Below are 17,021 nucleotides of genomic sequence, written 5' to 3' on the forward strand. Positions count from 1 at the left end.
GTTTAAAAGGTCGAACATTGACATATAGGATAGCTACCGTAGCTTACATCTGGTGACATTAAAGGTAGAGCTTGCTAAGAGCTGATTTTCATACCCTGTGTCCAGCATTAGGAATAAAATAGATAACTATTTTTTTTTTTATTCTAACACCCAAAGAGCTGATCATCAATAACTGTATTCAAGTGTTATTTATCCAAATAAGATCCCACTACACTTAAAGGGTTTGGCCACTTTCTAGGTAATGTTTACCAATGTGTTTGTAAGATGACTATGGCACTTACTCATATAGCCTTTTTTTTTAATATCCTGTACCATTCTCTATATTTCATAAGCCATGTCCGCTTATTTCACAAATCTTCCGTTCTGTCCGCATAGAGGGCCTGTCCATAAGATGGCTGCTAATGGAAGGTCATGTGACCAGGCAAATCACTCACCCTCCTCCATTCTAACACACTGCACCTGCGCTAAACTCTCAAAAGTGCAAGTGCAGATGACAGGTGCAGTGTATTTGAATGTAGGTGATTTGCTTAGTCACATGACCCTCCATCAGCAGCCATTTTATGGACAGGATATCAGTGTGGACAGCAGAAAACAAGGGCGCATACCTTATGGATTTGAGAAAATGGTGCAGAATTTCAACCAAGACTATATCAGTAAGTGCCATATAATCACCTTACAAACACATTGAACAGCAGTAGCCATCAAGTGGCCAGGCCTTTTAAGCCCCCATAGATTTGAAGAATGTACAATGTATAAATATGACAATATCCAAACTCCTTAGGCAGACCAATTTTCCATTTCTCTATATAGACATGCTCAGCTAGACTATACAAATTTCCCATATGACTATAATGTCAAGTGCATTACTGAGAATGACATGTACTTTAGTTTGCTTTCTATTCCCTGTGGAGTGTCAATAGAAATGACAAGTCAAACAGCAAGCTCCAACTGCTGGAAAATCTGATGTTACAAAAAATAACAGAAAAGTTGGAACAGGTTAAACCTTTGTTACTTAGGATTTATGGGTCATTTTAAAAACAAAAGACACTCACATAATTGAAAAAAAAAATAAACAGGAAATTCTAGTTCCTTATAGGCTAAAAAAATTATTATATAATGTTAAAAAGATTTGGGGAGTCATTTATTAAACAGAAATAGGCTTATATTAGGCATATTTCTGATGTAGATTATGGCACAAAGGTCCTTAATGCTGCAATCTGCAACTTTTCACGCCTCACGCCAGGTCTAAAAAAGTGGGCGTGGTGTGGAATGGGACAAGCCGGAAGGACTGTTTTAGGCATAGAAAATGGTCTAAATGTAACACAGCTAGGAAGTTGTCTTACATTTAGAAGCGGTGGTGGACCTGCTGAAGTTATGTAGAGGTTGGCGCCTCTACATGACTTCGGTGGTCCACCGAGAGTGCAGGGCCTTACTAAGACTGGGGTCTAAAATGGCAGTCTTAATAAATGTGCCCCTTGGTGTTTTATACTTCTCACACCACTAATTCATGTAAGATATAATTAGAATCTAAATAAAAGTGAGGTGGACCCCCCTCCTGCTGCTATCATGTATAAGGTGCTCAATGTCTTTCTGAGTCACCCAATCAGTATGTAGAAAAAGTATTGTTATTATACAAACAGGCATTCTGCACCTGGTTTCACGCAGAATTAATAAGTTATAAATATTAACTATTTTATTATAAGTGCAATGTAAGATAAAATATGATACAGAAATTCCTTAAGGATAATCCTCACTCCCCTTTTTATCCTTAAAGTGTAACTGCCGTTTCATTTTTATGCTGTAATGGTATAGTGTACCCTACAGTATATGTGCATTTGTGTTTTAAAACGTAATCATTTTCTGTTTTACAAGAAAAAAACTACCACGAATGTTTGCCACTTTACCTAACAGCCGGTTCAGACCTGAGCGTTTTACAGCGCGTTCCTACGTGCTGTAAAACGCTCAACAAGGAGAAACCAATGCTTCCCTATCGGCATGGTTCCCACCTAGGCGTTTTACAGCGCGTACGATCGCGCTGTAAAACGCCCGATGCCCCAAGAAGTTCAAGAGCTTCTTTGGGGCGTAGTGTCGCGCATTCCCATACATAGACTTCCGGGAACGCGCGACAATGGGCGTTCGCTTGTCTCCGTAGCGCGATTGTAAACGCCCGTACAATCGCGCATACAGAGCGTACGTTCAGTACGCTCTGGTGTGAACCCAGCGTTAGTGCAGCCCTCTCCCCAGTGCGTTGCCGTGTGCAGTCCGTCTCCTTTTTTTTTCAAAACAAGAGACGGATCAGCTCTGGGAGGAGGAGCTCAGCCCTGGATGCGCATTCACTGTGATTTAGGACACTGGCTCCTCCTCCCAGCCTTCATGCAGAGTCTAGTAATGCAAGCAAGGGACCAATCAGAGTGGTCCCTTGCCAACGATCATTGCGATTGGTTAGTCTAAGCAGACTAACCAATCAGAGCGTGACACTGTAAAAATGCGGGTTTCAGGCTGTTTTCTCCACTCTGGAGATCACAGCCTGAAATAGGGTAAGACCCCCTGTGTGCCGCCGTGCCCCTCATGATTTCTGTGCCCACAGTGATTTTTAGTGCACCCCAGTTCCCCAAGATGCCGCCATTTCCCCCGTTCCCCCCTGACCATCTGTGCCGGCATTGATGGCAGCGGCTCAGGAGCGGAGCCGCTGCCATCAGCAGAGAGTGTTATCTGTAATTTACAGCTAACACTTTGCTACAATGGGCGAAATCGGTGCTGGCACCGATATGCCATTTAACCCCATAGATGCTGCGGTCAGCAGCCGCCCGGGGCATCCATGGGGTTGAGAGCGAGGGAGCTCCCTCTCTCTTGCATCACGCCGCTGCTGCTGCAATGGCAGCGCTCCAATGGTTGCCATGGCAACCAGACACCTTACAAAGGTGTCCGGGCTGCCATGTATCTAAAAAGGTGTCCGGGCTGCCATGTATCTAAGGCTGATTAGACCCTAAGGGTCTGATCAGCCTTAGTGTAAATGTAGAAGTGCATTACAATAGATGACTATTGCAATGCACTGTATAGTGATCAGGCCCACTGGATCTTCAAGATCCAGATGGGTCTTGATAAATAAAAAAAAACTGTCCATTTTTTTTTACTGGAGTCTATTGCCTCCCAATGCCCTGCTGACCTGGGCTTCACATTACAGGGATCATGCTGTAGATAGGCTCAGTGAAGTAAAAGCATCAGTGGGAAAGCAGCACAGGTCACAATAGCAGACTGATTTCAATAAGGGCATGTCTCTGATTAGCTGTATGTGAAAGGATACACACTGCTCTTGGGTAGTGGAGGAGGTTGTCTGCATTCTGATTGGTCATGCTTGTGTTCTAGTGCATGTGAGGAGAGCAAGGGCCTATGGGAAGTGAGGGAAATACAGGACAGCCTCAAGAAAGGGCAAACATCACCACAGGAAGTGCAGCAGAAGGCATTTTAGGAAGAAGCTGAAATACAGGCACACAATAATATGGTTGCTAAGGGTTGAATACAAAAATCAGAAAGGTAAAATTAGCTGAAAAATGCAGTTTCATGAATATCTTCCCCTTAGCATCACACATGTTAGGAATTTCATTTTTGGTAGTGAAATGGCAGTATTACACTTATAATAAAATACAGGTAGTTCATATTTATAACTTATTAATTCTGCGTGATACCAGGTGTAGAGTGCCTGTCTGTATAATAACAATACTAATTGATGTAAGATATCATTAGAACTGAGCAAGGAGACAATTATCAGGAATAGATATAAGCAAATTTCTTGACATTCATTTCAGGTCTGATATGAATTAATCAGTTTGCAGATTTAATTCGGGTATGAATAAATTTGACTTGAATCAAAAGTACTCCAATTACTCTGTAAATGTGTAGCACAGTCTCAACAGACTTTAGCCGACCTCTAAAAACATTTTAACACCAAGACAGCATTAATAATGTGACAGGAACATTTATGGGTAATTGCATGATAGCCAGTGGAACAACACATGCTGTACAGTCAGATTTTTTAAAATGTAAAATCAGTCCAAAAATCATCCCTTTTGGGGGAAGATGTCAACTACAATATAACAGTGGAGTAACATGTCAAGTACAAGTAAATGTGCTGTTGGACAGAGTTCACTATAGTACAATAGTTAGTGATGCAGATCAACAAGTCAGGCCGGGAACACAATGCTGTGGACAATGGAGTTTTTTTTTAACAACTTTGCATGGATTAAAAAATAGATACTGTGACACAGTAACGTACATCAGGCAGTATACTATCAGCTTCAGAAATCACATTGCAGAAGATTTCTGCAATTGTGATTTTTTTTTAATGTAAATTGGGGAGGTAACTGGTTGATACACATTAACAAGAAATTAAGTACTGTAGCTTTAAATAGTGATGAGCAGCACAAGCAGAGTCTCACTAAATGTCTGCAGCCCAGTGACTTACATTATTATGCTACACTCACATACTGGGTCAGACACTGAGTCTGACCCTATCCTGTCCCCAGCGAAACCGTCTTCTCTATCAATTACTTAAATCTATTTATTCACTGCTGTATCTTCCCTAAAACTGTCCCTGTCTGACCCTAACAAGCTGCATTGTGTGTATAAAGGTACTATTTATTTGCTCTTGCTCTGCTAGATGTCCTGTCACATTAATGTACAAGCTCGGAATGATGGCTTCCCAGGTTCGGATCTTATATAGTGCCTACAAAATTTCATTACTGTCCCTCCTGATTGGATGAGGCTGACTGCAAGGCATTATGGTCAACCCCACCAGCAAAGGCCATGCACAGGTTCATATGGTCCACCTTGCTCATCTTCCCTGCCTTGTGCTGTCTTGTGATCTGTAAATTGTCAGACACCATTTTGAACAATTCGTCTGAATTGAATTGCAAAAGTTTTGGATGCACTGGAACCCCAAAGTTTGGGGAAATTCAAGACAAATTAGATTTATTTAGAATTGATTTGCACATCTCTAGCTTTCATTCCTAATTATTGCCTGCTCCTCACAAGAGGTGAAAGCTACATTTACATGCAGCAATTACCTCTGCTATATTGGGATGAGCAATCATTACAGCAATCACTCATCCCTATATAGATTAGTTGTTTCTTGGAGGCAGATTTCTGTTAACATATAATGATCTGCTACATAAATATAATGATTTTGGAGTCAGCATCAACAATGGTTTAGCTCTGCTGGGTGATTAGCGGCAACTTTACACAGGACAATTATCGGGAACGAGTGTTCCTGGAAATGCCCCTTCCTGATAATTGCCCTGATTGTTGGGCTGCATAAAAGGGCCTCTAGTCTCCTTGAAGCACTGAATTACAGCAAACCAAATAGTATAAATGTCAAGGATCAGTGAGTGTGGACCCACAATGCCAACTAAGGGCTATTTCACATGAGCGGATGCCATGCGGGTAATCTGATGCGTGAAAGAAAGCCAAGCCCTGCTCCAGACAGCAGAGACACGGAGCATTAACATGATTGATAATGCCCTTTGACTCTCTGTGACCTTTTTACTACAAAATCATGGTGACAACTTTATCTCACGGGGATTTTGTAGTAAAAGGGTCACCCTAACTAGTTTGGCTTTGGTTGAAACCCTAAGGGCGTTATTCTGGCACTCCCTTGGAATTCTGGACTTTGCTGCAGGAAAGCAACCAGACTGCTTACTCTTGGGATAGTCCCACTATAATTGGCAGCTGACCAACTCAGGTCAGGGACTTAGGTGCCAGCACCAGAAGCTCTAGGCACAGAAAATGCATCACAACCACTGGCACAGTCTGAACAGCCACTTATTGAATATATGGTTTATGGCAAAATTTGACTATAGGAAACTACAGTTGGATGGCTGAGACTCAACACAATTGCCGAAACAGTCTGAATAGCATCTTGTTTCCATTATACATAAAAGTTACAAGTACTTTTTCACATCACTGTATGTAACATAGTAATACATAAACCAATATAAGATAGACGGGGAAATTAGCTTAAATTATATATATATAACTTTAGTAATGTTTAGTAAAGTCAATTAACTAAACAAGAAGATCAAATTACAATTGAAGAGAATTATTAAAAATGTTCCTGATTAATGATTTACTTTAGGGCCATGTAGATAAACCTGTCACATTCTTGGCACGCTTATTTGTAGGTGCTGATTGATTGTAAATGCTTGCCCACCTGCTCATTCATTACTATCAGCGTTCTTTCCCAAGTGTATGTTGTGCACTTATCTAAACATGAACCCATTAAATTGATCTATAATTTTTGTAGGAAATTACACATTAGGCCATTAAAAGACTAATTCTTCTTGCAGTCCATTGCCAACAAAATTAAATTCAAGGTACTTGTGCTGACGTTTACAACACTTTGTGCCCTTGTTCTGTCCTATTGATCTAAGTGTTTAACCAATTACTTCTCAAAGTGCGGTCTCACATCCTTGGGACAGTATCAGCAGCTACCACCCAATTCATTATACATTCCACAGACTGCTGAGATTCCAATGATGAAAAAATAAAACTGCACATTATGTTATGTTCCAACTTATGTATAATTAACCACAATCCTATATGACAAGTAAAAAAGAATTTGTCAAATTTGAATGAAAATTTTGCTTACCATTGCCAGCGGTATTAAAGCCACAATGTCCCTTTCATTGACATATATTTTGGAGACACCAAGATCTGATACAGCTTGCCCAACGTATTCAACTTGCCAGGTGATTATCTGTACTCCTGATGGGTCAGTTGCACTGCCAATTTTAAAGTCTATCTGGAAAATTTCATAGTAGTTTTCTACAACACTAAACAAAAGAGAAACTGGTGTTACTTCTACGGAACGATAATAAGGGAATTTAATAATAAACTACACATATAAACTCTTTGGGCTGTTTCACACAAGTGAGTCCATTGCGAGAATCACACTCTGTGTGTGAAAGTGAGCCTCTGTTTTGGACTTGCAGGAGCGCACGGCATTCTCATGATTTATAATGCTGTGTGCCTCTGCTTGGCCTTATTTCTAAAGCATCATAATGACATAAAGCTGGAAAGAGCTCAAGCAGAGGAACATAGCATTATAAATCATGAGAATGCCGTGCGCTCCTGCAAGTCCAGAACGGAGGATCACGTTCAAACACAAAGCGTAGCGTGATTCCCGCAATGGACTCGCTCGTGTGAAACAGCCCTTTCACATCTTACATGCTGAATAGTTTCCTTTGTGATATTTATGATGAAATGTCATGAAATGCTGTAAACACATGAATTACTCCCACATTTCACATCTGTCTGGCAGGTATGTCGTAGCTGAGAAAACCAATGTCATGTTCAGGGGTGGATTGGCCATAGACCTTACAGGGAAATTTCCTAGTGGACCGATGCCCAGGGGGCCTCCTGGGCCCCCCTCACGGCCAGCCAGGGGAAATTTTCAGGAATGTATTTTGTGCTTCTGGCAGTATTTTATGATGGACTGTGGTCTTTGGCTCTGTTGGGCTGGTATAATGTGCCACAATATGGTATTGCTTGCTCTGCCTTCCGTCAATTTGGACCCGACAACAAAACGGGGCAATTTTTTATATTTATTCCAGGGCCACTTGAATTTCCCAGTCCACCCCTGGTCACGTTCTTAATCCAAGTTCATGATATAGTGGGGCAAAAAGTATCCTATAGTGGTAATTGTTCTTTTTGTACAGTTTGTTTGAAACATTAATGAACAAAAACTGTTTCAAGAAAGTAAACTGATGCTCTGTTTTAAGACATTGAGCATTCCAGTCTACTTGACACTGTTTATCGAAATGGTAAGACATCTATATATATTAGAAATAACATAGTAACATAGTACATAAGGCCGAAAAAAGACATTTGTCCATCCAGTTCGGCCTGTTATCCTGCAAGTTGATCCAGAGGAAGGCAAAAAAAAACTGTGATGTAGAAGCCAATTTTCCCCACTTTAGGGGAATAAAAAATTCCTTCCCGACTCCAATCAGGCAATCAGAATAACTCCCTGGATCAACGACCCCTCTCTAGTAGCTATAGCCTGTAATATTATTACGCTCTAGAAACACATCCAGGCCCCTCTTGAATTCCTTTATTGTACTCACCATCACCACCTCCTCAGGCAGAGAGTTCCATAGTCTCACTGCTCTTACCGTAAATAAATTTGGCCAAATGTAATGTACTAATATAGACATGCACCAAGATGTAGTGTATGTAGGTGTTTTACTGTATTCTATAATGTGCTGACTTGTGCTGTATACATTACTCCAGTTCTGAGAAATATTTGGTAGCTAATAGTCACTCAGATTTCCTTCATATAGTGCTGGTGACACGCTACAGATGATTAAATGATGATTTTTCACAGAGATGGGTCCTACATCAGCACAGTGAGCTCAGTTCAGAGATTGAGTCAACAAGGTTAGGCTCTAAAGTCAGCATATTTGTAAATGCAGCAAGGGCCTATTGGAGCTTCCACCATCCTTCATGTCTCAGGTCCCTCAAGCACTGGAAATTAGTTATTCTAACAAGCACCAATATCTCATCTAAGTGCATTGCTATCTTAGAAGAAATCCAGCAGATGAGTTTTTATGTTTATTGACATAGAGAGAGTGGTTGTCAGGAGCTCTGCTTGTATAGCTGTGCAGAGTCGATCTGGGAGGGTTGTTGTGCCAACCAGACAAGTCTCAGCTGCTGGACCTGTCAGTACACATTCACAAATTCCAGAATATGCGATCTCCAGTCATTATTTTCTTGATTGCAAAAATCGGCAATGTAATTTGCGCGTATTGCGCGCGAAATACAGGCATGGCTCACTTTTGCTACATTTGTCAAGCTGCTAGAAGTTTCCCGAGACTGGAGAAAATAGTTGGCAGCAACTTTCGTGACTGTGAGGAAGAACTCCTGATAGAGTGCTCCAATATATTTGCGATTGCGCAAATCGGCACTAATGATGCCATATTTTTAGCGCAATACATGCAACTTCCCATTTTATCAGGTCTGAGTAGATATTACTGATTGGTGCACTAAGTATTGTGGGGTATTTAAATCAGTTGTTCCCAATCATCAGTGCCTGATATTTTTCTGTCTAGGCTCTATACTGTGTGAATACTATTGCTTTCTCTGGTTTTGACCCATGGCTTGTTTTTGGATTATCACTTGCTGCTGCTGATTCTGCTCACATCAACTCTACTGGCACCAACTTTGCTTGTACCTGTAATTTACTTTTGTTTGCTGCAATCATCATGTTTGTCTCTCCTGGTATTCTGAGTCTGCCTGCTGATGATTTTTTGCTTTTTTACTTACCTGGTTTTCCTGAGAGACCCACGACTAGTGGCCTGCACCAATAATCTATTATCTGGATCTGCAGATGTATCCTGGGTCCTTAGCAGCCAAATCCTTCCTGCCTCAAGGTGGGCTCTGGTGACCACCTAAGGGTTAGGGCTCATGCCCACGGCCGTGTGCCGGCCAGGCCCGTGCTGCGGACCACAAATTGCAGCCGCGTGCGAATCGCAGACCCATTCACTTAAATGGGGTCCGCGATCGCATCCAACGGTCCGCACCGCAAAAAAGTAGTGCAGGCACTATTTTTTTACGGTGCGGAGGCACGGCCAGAAACACCACGGAAGCACTGCGTAGTGCTTCTGTGGGGTTCCGATCCGTGCCTCCGTTCCGCATCTCCGTGATTGCGGACCCATTGAAGTGAATGGGTCTGCGATCCATGGTGCGGGGTGTACACGGCCGAAGCCCGCATATTGCGGACCCCCTGTATGCGGGCAGCAATACGGCCACTGCCGGGCAACGGTCATGTGCATGAGCCCTTAGTTTCATACTACCTGGAGAGGTTTCAGAAGGCTGGTGCAGTCACACTAGTAAGAGAACTCTCAGGATTACCAGGCAAGTAAAAGAAGCCACAAAGCAAAAACCAGCACCGTTCTTAAAAGTTGTGACAATCCTTTATTCTTGAGTACAGCAAGGACATACAAATAATCATGGCACCACAACTGTAAATGTGTTTCGGACAAACTAAATGTCCTTAATCATTAATGATTAACCACTTGCCGCTACGCTAACGCCGAAAGGCGTCATCGCGGCGGCTCCCCCAGGCTACGCTAACGCCGATTGGCGTCATGTCGCGTGAGCCGAGATTTCCTGTGAACGCGCGCACACAGGCGCGCGCGTTCACAGGAACGGAAGGTAAGAGAGTTGATCTCCAGCCTGCCAGCGGCGATCGTTCGCTGGCAGGCTGGAGATGCGATTTTTTTTAACCCCTAACAGGTATATTAGACGCTGTTTTGATAACAGCGTCTAATATACCTGCTACCTGGTCCTCTGGTGGTCCCCTTTGTTTGGATCGACCACCAGAGGACACAGGTAGCTCAGTAAAGTAGCACCAAGCACCACTACACTACACCCCCCCCGTCACTTATTAACCCCTTATTAGCCCCTGATCACCCCTGATCACCCCATATAGACTCCCTGATCACCCCCCTGTCATTGATTACCCCCCTGTCATTGATCACACCCCTGTAAAGCACCATTCAGATGTCCGCATGATTTTTACGGATCCACTGATAGATGGATCGGATCCGCAAAACGCACACGGACGTCTGAATGGAGCCTTACAGGGGCGTGATCAATGACTGTGGTGATCACCCCATATAGACTCCCTGATCACCCCCCTGTCATTGATTACACCCCTGTCATTGATCAACCCCCTGTAAAGCTCCATTCAGATGTCCGCATGATTTTTACGGATCCACTGATAGATGGATCGGATCCGCAAAACGCACACGGACGTCTGAATGGAGCCTTACAGGGGTGTGATCAATGACTGTGGTGATCACCCCATATAGACTCCCTCATCACCCCCCTGTCATTGATCAAACCCCTGTAAAGCTCCATTCAGACGTCCGCATGATTTTTACGGATCCACTGATAGATGGATCGGATGCGCAAAACGCACACGGACGTCTGAATGGAGCCTTACAGGGGCGTGATCAATGACTGTGGTGATCACCCCATATAGACTCCCTGATCACCCCCCTGTCATTGATTACCCCCCTGTCATTGATCACACCCCTGTAAAGCTCCATTCAGACGTCCGCATGATTTTTACGGATCCACTGATAGATGGATCGGATCCGCAAAACGCATACTGACGTCTGAATGGAGCCTTACAGGGGCGTGATCAATGACTGTGGTGATCACCCCCCTGTCATTGATCACACCCCTGTAAAGCTCCATTCAGACGTCCGCATGATTTTTACGGATCCACTGATAGATGGATCGGATCCGCAAAACACATACGGACATCTGAATGGAGCCATATAGGGGGGTGATTAATGACAGGGGGGTGATCACCCCATATAGACTCCCTGATCACCCCCCTGTCATTGATCACCCCCCCTGTCATTGATCACCCCCCTGTCATTGATTACCCCCCTGTCATTGATAACCCCCTGTAAAGCTCCATTCAGACGTCCGCATGATTTTTACGGATCCACTGATAGATGGATCGGATCCGCAAAACGCATACGGACGTCTGAATGGAGCCTTACAGGGGCATGATCAATGACTGTGGTGATCACTCCATATAGACTCCCTGATCACCCCCCTGTCATTGATTACCCCCCTGTCATTGATCACCCCCCTGTAAAGCTCCATTCAGACGTCCGCATGATTTTTACGGATCCACTGATAGATGGATCGGATCCGCAAAACACATACAGGCGTCTCCCTGGAGCCTTCCAGGGGGGGTGATCACCCCATATAGACTCCCTGATCACCCCCCTGTCATTGATCACCCCCCCTGTCATTGATCACCCCCCTCTCAGGCTGCATTTAGATGTCCGTATGATTTTTACGGATCAACGGATACATGGATCGGATCCGCAAAACACATACGGACATCTGAATGGAGCCTTATAGGGGGGTGATCAATGGCAGGGGGGTGATCACCCCATATAGACTCCCTGATCACCCCCCTGTCATTGATCACCCCCCCCTGTCATTGATCACCCCCCTGTCATTGATCACCCCTCTGTAAGGCTCCATTCAGACATTTTTTTGGCCCAAGTTAGCGGAAATTATTATTTTTTTCTTACAAAGTCTCATATTCCACTAACTTGTGTCAAAAAATTAAATCTCACATGAACTCACCATACCCCTCACGGAATAAAATTTTTTAGACATTTATATTCCAGACTTCTTCTCACGCTTTAGGGGCCCTAGAATGCCAGGGCAGTATAAATACCCCACATGTGACCCCATTTCGGAAAGAAGACACCCCCAGGTATTCCGTGAGGGGCATATTGAGTCCATGAAAGATTGAAATTTTTGTCCCAAGTTAGCGGAAAGGGAGACTTTGTGAGAAAAAAATTAAAAATATCAATTTCCGCTAACTTGTGCCAAAAAAAAACATTTTCTATGAACTCGCCATGCCCCTCATTGAATACCTTGGGGTGTCTTCTTTCCAAAATGGGGTCACATGTGGGGTATTTATACTGCCCTGGCATTCTAGGGGCCCCAAAGCGTGAGAAGAAGTCTGGTATCCAAATGTCTAAAAATGCCCTCCTAAAAGGAATTAGGGCACCTTTGCGCATCTAGGCTGCAAAAAAAGTGTCACACATCTGGTATCGCCGTACTCAGGAGAAGTTGGGGAATGTGTTTTGGGGTGTCATTTTACATATACCCATGCTGGGTGAGAGAAATATCTTGGTCAAATGCCAACTTTGTATAAAAAAAATGGGAAAAGTTGTCTTTTGCCAAGATATTTCTCTCACCCAGCATGGGTATATGTAAAATGACACCCCAAAACACATTGCCCAACTTCTCCTGAATATGGCGATACCACATGTGTGACACTTTTTTGCAGCCCAGGTGGGCAAAGGGGCCCATATTCCAAAGAGCACCTTTAGGATTTCACAGGTCATTTACCTACTTACCACACATTAGGGCCCCTGGAAAATGCCAGGGCAGTATAACTACCCCACAAGTGACCCCATTTTGGAAAGAAGACACCCCAAGGTATTCCGTGAGGGGCATGGCGAGTTCCTAGAATTTTTTATTTTTTGTCACAAGTTAGTGGAAAATGATGATTTTTTTTTTTTCTTACAAAGTCGCATATTCCACTAACTTGTAACAAAAAATAAAAACTTCCATGAACTCACTATGCCCATCAGCGAATACCTTGGGGTGTCTTCTTTCCAAAATGGGGTCACTTGTGGGGTAGTTATACTGCCCTGGCATTCTAGGGGCCCAAATGTGTGGTAAGGAGTTTGAAATCAAATTCTGTAAAAAATGACCGGTGAAATCCGAAAGGTGCTCTTTGGAATATGGGCCCCTTTGCCCACCTAGGCTGCAAAAAAGTGTCACACATGTGGTATCTCCGTATTTAGGAGAAGTTGGGGAATGTGTTTTGGGGTGTCATTTTACATATACCCATGCTGGGTGAGAGAAATATCTTGGCAAAAGACACTTTTACCATTTTTTTATACAAAGTTGTCTTTTGCCAAGATATTTCTCTCACCCAGCATGGGTATAAGTAAAATGACACCCCAAAACACATTCCCCAACTTCTCCTGAATACGGAGATACCACATGTGTGACACTTTTTTGCAGCCTAGGTGGGCAAAGGGGCCCACATTCCAAAGAGCACCTTTCGGATTTCACCAGCCATTTTTTACAGAATTTGATTTCAAACTCCTTACCACACATTTGGGCCCCTAGAATGCCAGGGCAGTATAACTACCCCACAAGTGACCCCATTTTGGAAAGAAGACATCCCAAGGTATTCGCTGATGGGCATAGTGAGTTCATGGAAGCTTTTATTTTTTGTCACAAGTTAGTGGAATATGAGACTTTGTAAGAAAAAAAAAAAAATCATCATTTTCCGCTAACTTGTGACAAAAAATAAAAAGTTCTATGAACTCACTATGCCCATCAGCGAATACCTTAGGGTGTCTACTTTCCGAAATGGGGTCATTTGTGGGGTGTTTGTACTGTCTGGCCATTGTAGAACCTCAGGAAACATGACAGGTGCTCAGAAAGTCAGAGCTGCTTCAAAAAGCGGAAATTCACATTTTTGTACCATAGTTTGTAAACGCTATAACTTTTACCCAAACCATTTTTTTTTACCCAAACATTTTTTTTTTATCAAAGACATGTAGAACAATAAATTTAGAGCAAAATTTATATATGGATCTCGTTTTTTTTTGCAAAATTTTACAACTGAAAGTGAAAAATGTCATTTTTTTGCAAAAAAAATCGTTAAATTTCGATTAATAACAAAAAAAGTAAAAATGTCAGCAGCAATGAAATACCACCAAATGAAAGCTCTATTAGTGAGAAGAAAAGGAGGTAAAATTCATTTGGGTGGTAAGTTGCATGACCGAGCAATAAACCGTTGTGGAGTTCCGATTTGTAAAAAAGGGCCTGGTCTTTAGGGTGGTATAAACCTGTGGTCCTTAAGTGGTTAAGGACATGTAGTTTGTCCGAAAAGGGGTTTACAGTCGGGGTGCTTTGATTATTTGTATGTGCTTGCTGTACTCAAGAATAAAGGATTGTCACAGCTTTTAAGAACGGTGCTAGTTAATCAGACTACAACCGTGCACGTCTGGTACAATAAAGGTACAGGTGAGTTGGAGCTTACTTTTGCATATGAATAAGTAAAAGAAGCATCAGCAGGCAGCGTCAGAAGAATACCAGGACAGACAAACATGATGATCACAGCAAACAAAAGGAAATCCAGGTACAAGCCAGAGTAGATGCCAGCAGAGTCAATGTAAGCAGAATCAGCAACAAGGGATAATCCAAAAACAAGCCATGGGTCAAAACCAGAAAAAACAATAGTATTCACACAATACAGAATCTAGAAAAAAAATACCAAGCGCTGATGATTGGGAACAGCTGATTTAAATCTCTAATTGGACAAAGACACTGAACCTTGACTGGCTCAGTAGTCAGTCATACTGACAAGTCCAGCAGCTGAGACTAGTCTGATCAGCACTGCAACTCTCCCAGACTGAAGCCTCATGCACACGTCCATGCAACACGGACCGTGAGATACTGGCCTGGATTCCTGCTGAGTGCCACCGTGCGCTTCGTGCCACCGCTGCTGTACAGTAATACATTTGCATAGATAATACGAGTGTATTACTGTACAGCAGCAGGCGCACGGCGTCATAGCAACCAATGACACCGTGCTCTCCTGCACTCAGCAGGAATCCAGGCCGGTATCTCACGGTCCGTGTTCCACGGATGTGTGCATGAGGCTTGACTCTGCACAGCAATACAAGCAGAGCTCCTGACAGTGGGCAAACTGGCTCTGGAAGAATATATCAGCTGACATGTTAAGGAACAACAGCTTGCCTGATTCTTCTTCTACCCAACCGCAGATATTTTGGGACAGTTGTGGTTTGCTCATATACTGTATATTATGGCTCTACCAAAAAATTATCTGACATAGATGGCAAAAATGCCACATTATAGGACACTGCTACTGGGGAGGGGTTCCCCCAATTTTTTTTTCTCAAATACCTCCAATAACCTTGATCTGTCCCTGAATGTAGCTGTGCAGGAACAATGAAATAAAACCAAGGCAGTTTAAAACACTCAATATCTTTATGTAATTATTTTTCTATATGTACTGTCTAATTGGGTACAATGCTAAACATAGCACTTGCAACACAGTGCTACTGTGCATCTTTTAATAAATTCCCTATTCCCTAGTCCCTATTCATACTTGTACTATAACATATACAGTACAGACCAAAAGTTTGGACACACCTTCTCATTCAAAGAGTTTTCTTTATTTTCATGACTATGAAGGCATCAAAACTATGAATTAACACATGTGGAATTATATACATAACAAACAAGTGTGAAACAACTGAAAATATGTCATATTCTAGGTTCTTCAAAGTAGCCACCTTTTGCTTTGATTACTGCTTTGCACACTCTTGGCATTCTCTTGATGAGCTTCAAGAGGTAGTTCCCTGAAATGGTCTTCCAACAGTCTTGAAGGAGTTCCCAGAGATGCTTAGCACTTGTTGGCCCTTTTGCCTTCACTCTGCGGGCCAGCTCACACCAAACCATCTCAATTGGGTTCAGGTCCGGTGACTGTGGAGGCCAGGTCATCTGGCGCAGCAACCCTTCACTCTCCTTCATGGTCAAATAGCCCTTACTTTCAAAGTTTTCCCAATTTTTCGGCTGACTGACAGACCTTCATTTCTTAAAGTAATGATGGCCACTCGTTTTTCTTTACTTAGCTGCTTTTTTCTTGCCATAATACAAATTCTAACAGTCTATTCAGTAGGACTATCAGCTGTGTATCCACCTGACTTCTCCTCAACGCAACTGATGGTCCCAACCCCATTTATAAGGCAAAAACTACCACTTATTAAACCTGACAGGGCACACCTGTGAAGTGAAAACCATTTCAGGGGACTACCTCTTGAAGCTCATCAACAGAATGCCAAGAGTGTGCAAAGCAGTAATCAAAGCAAAAGGTGGCTACTTTGAAGAACCTAGAATATGACATATTTTCAGTTGTTTCACACTTGTTTGTTAAGTATATAATTCCACATTAGAGATGGCCCGAACTATCCGACGGCGAACAGTTCCCGGCGAACATAGCTTGTTCGCGTTCGCCTCTGCCGGGCGAACACATGCGATGTTCGGTCCGCCCCCTATACATCATCATTGAGCAAACTTTGACCCTGTACCTCACAGTCAGCAGACACATTCCAGCCAATCAGCAGCATACCCTCCCTCCCAGACCCTCCCACCTCCTGCACAGCATCCATTTTAGATTCATTCTGAAGCTGCAGTCTTAGTGAGAGGAGGGAGACTGTAACTGCTGCTGATTTAATTGGGAAATCGATAGCTAGGCTAGTGAATTCAGTGTCCACTCCAGTCCTGAAAGACTCATCTGATCTCTGCTGTAAGGACAGCGTCCTGACAGCACCCCAAAAAGCCCTTTTTAGGGCTGCAACATTAGTCTGCTT

General features: G+C 43.0%; 1 protein-coding gene across 1 annotated transcript in view; it reads right to left on the reverse strand.

The window, feature by feature from the left end:
* Positions 1 to 17,021, reverse strand: part of TMEM132D (transmembrane protein 132D) — a gene marked incomplete at its 5' end in the record, with an annotated part of 1,395,909 nt that overhangs the window by 623,811 nt on the left and 755,077 nt on the right. The window contains one exon of the mRNA XM_040419668.1: positions 6,644 to 6,827. Coding sequence (XP_040275602.1) covers positions 6,644 to 6,827 — 184 coding nt within the window. The remainder of the gene's footprint in view (positions 1 to 6,643; positions 6,828 to 17,021) is intronic.

This window comes from Bufo bufo, chromosome 2 (assembly GCF_905171765.1).
Source record: "Bufo bufo chromosome 2, aBufBuf1.1, whole genome shotgun sequence".
NCBI lineage: Eukaryota > Metazoa > Chordata > Amphibia > Anura > Bufonidae > Bufo > Bufo bufo.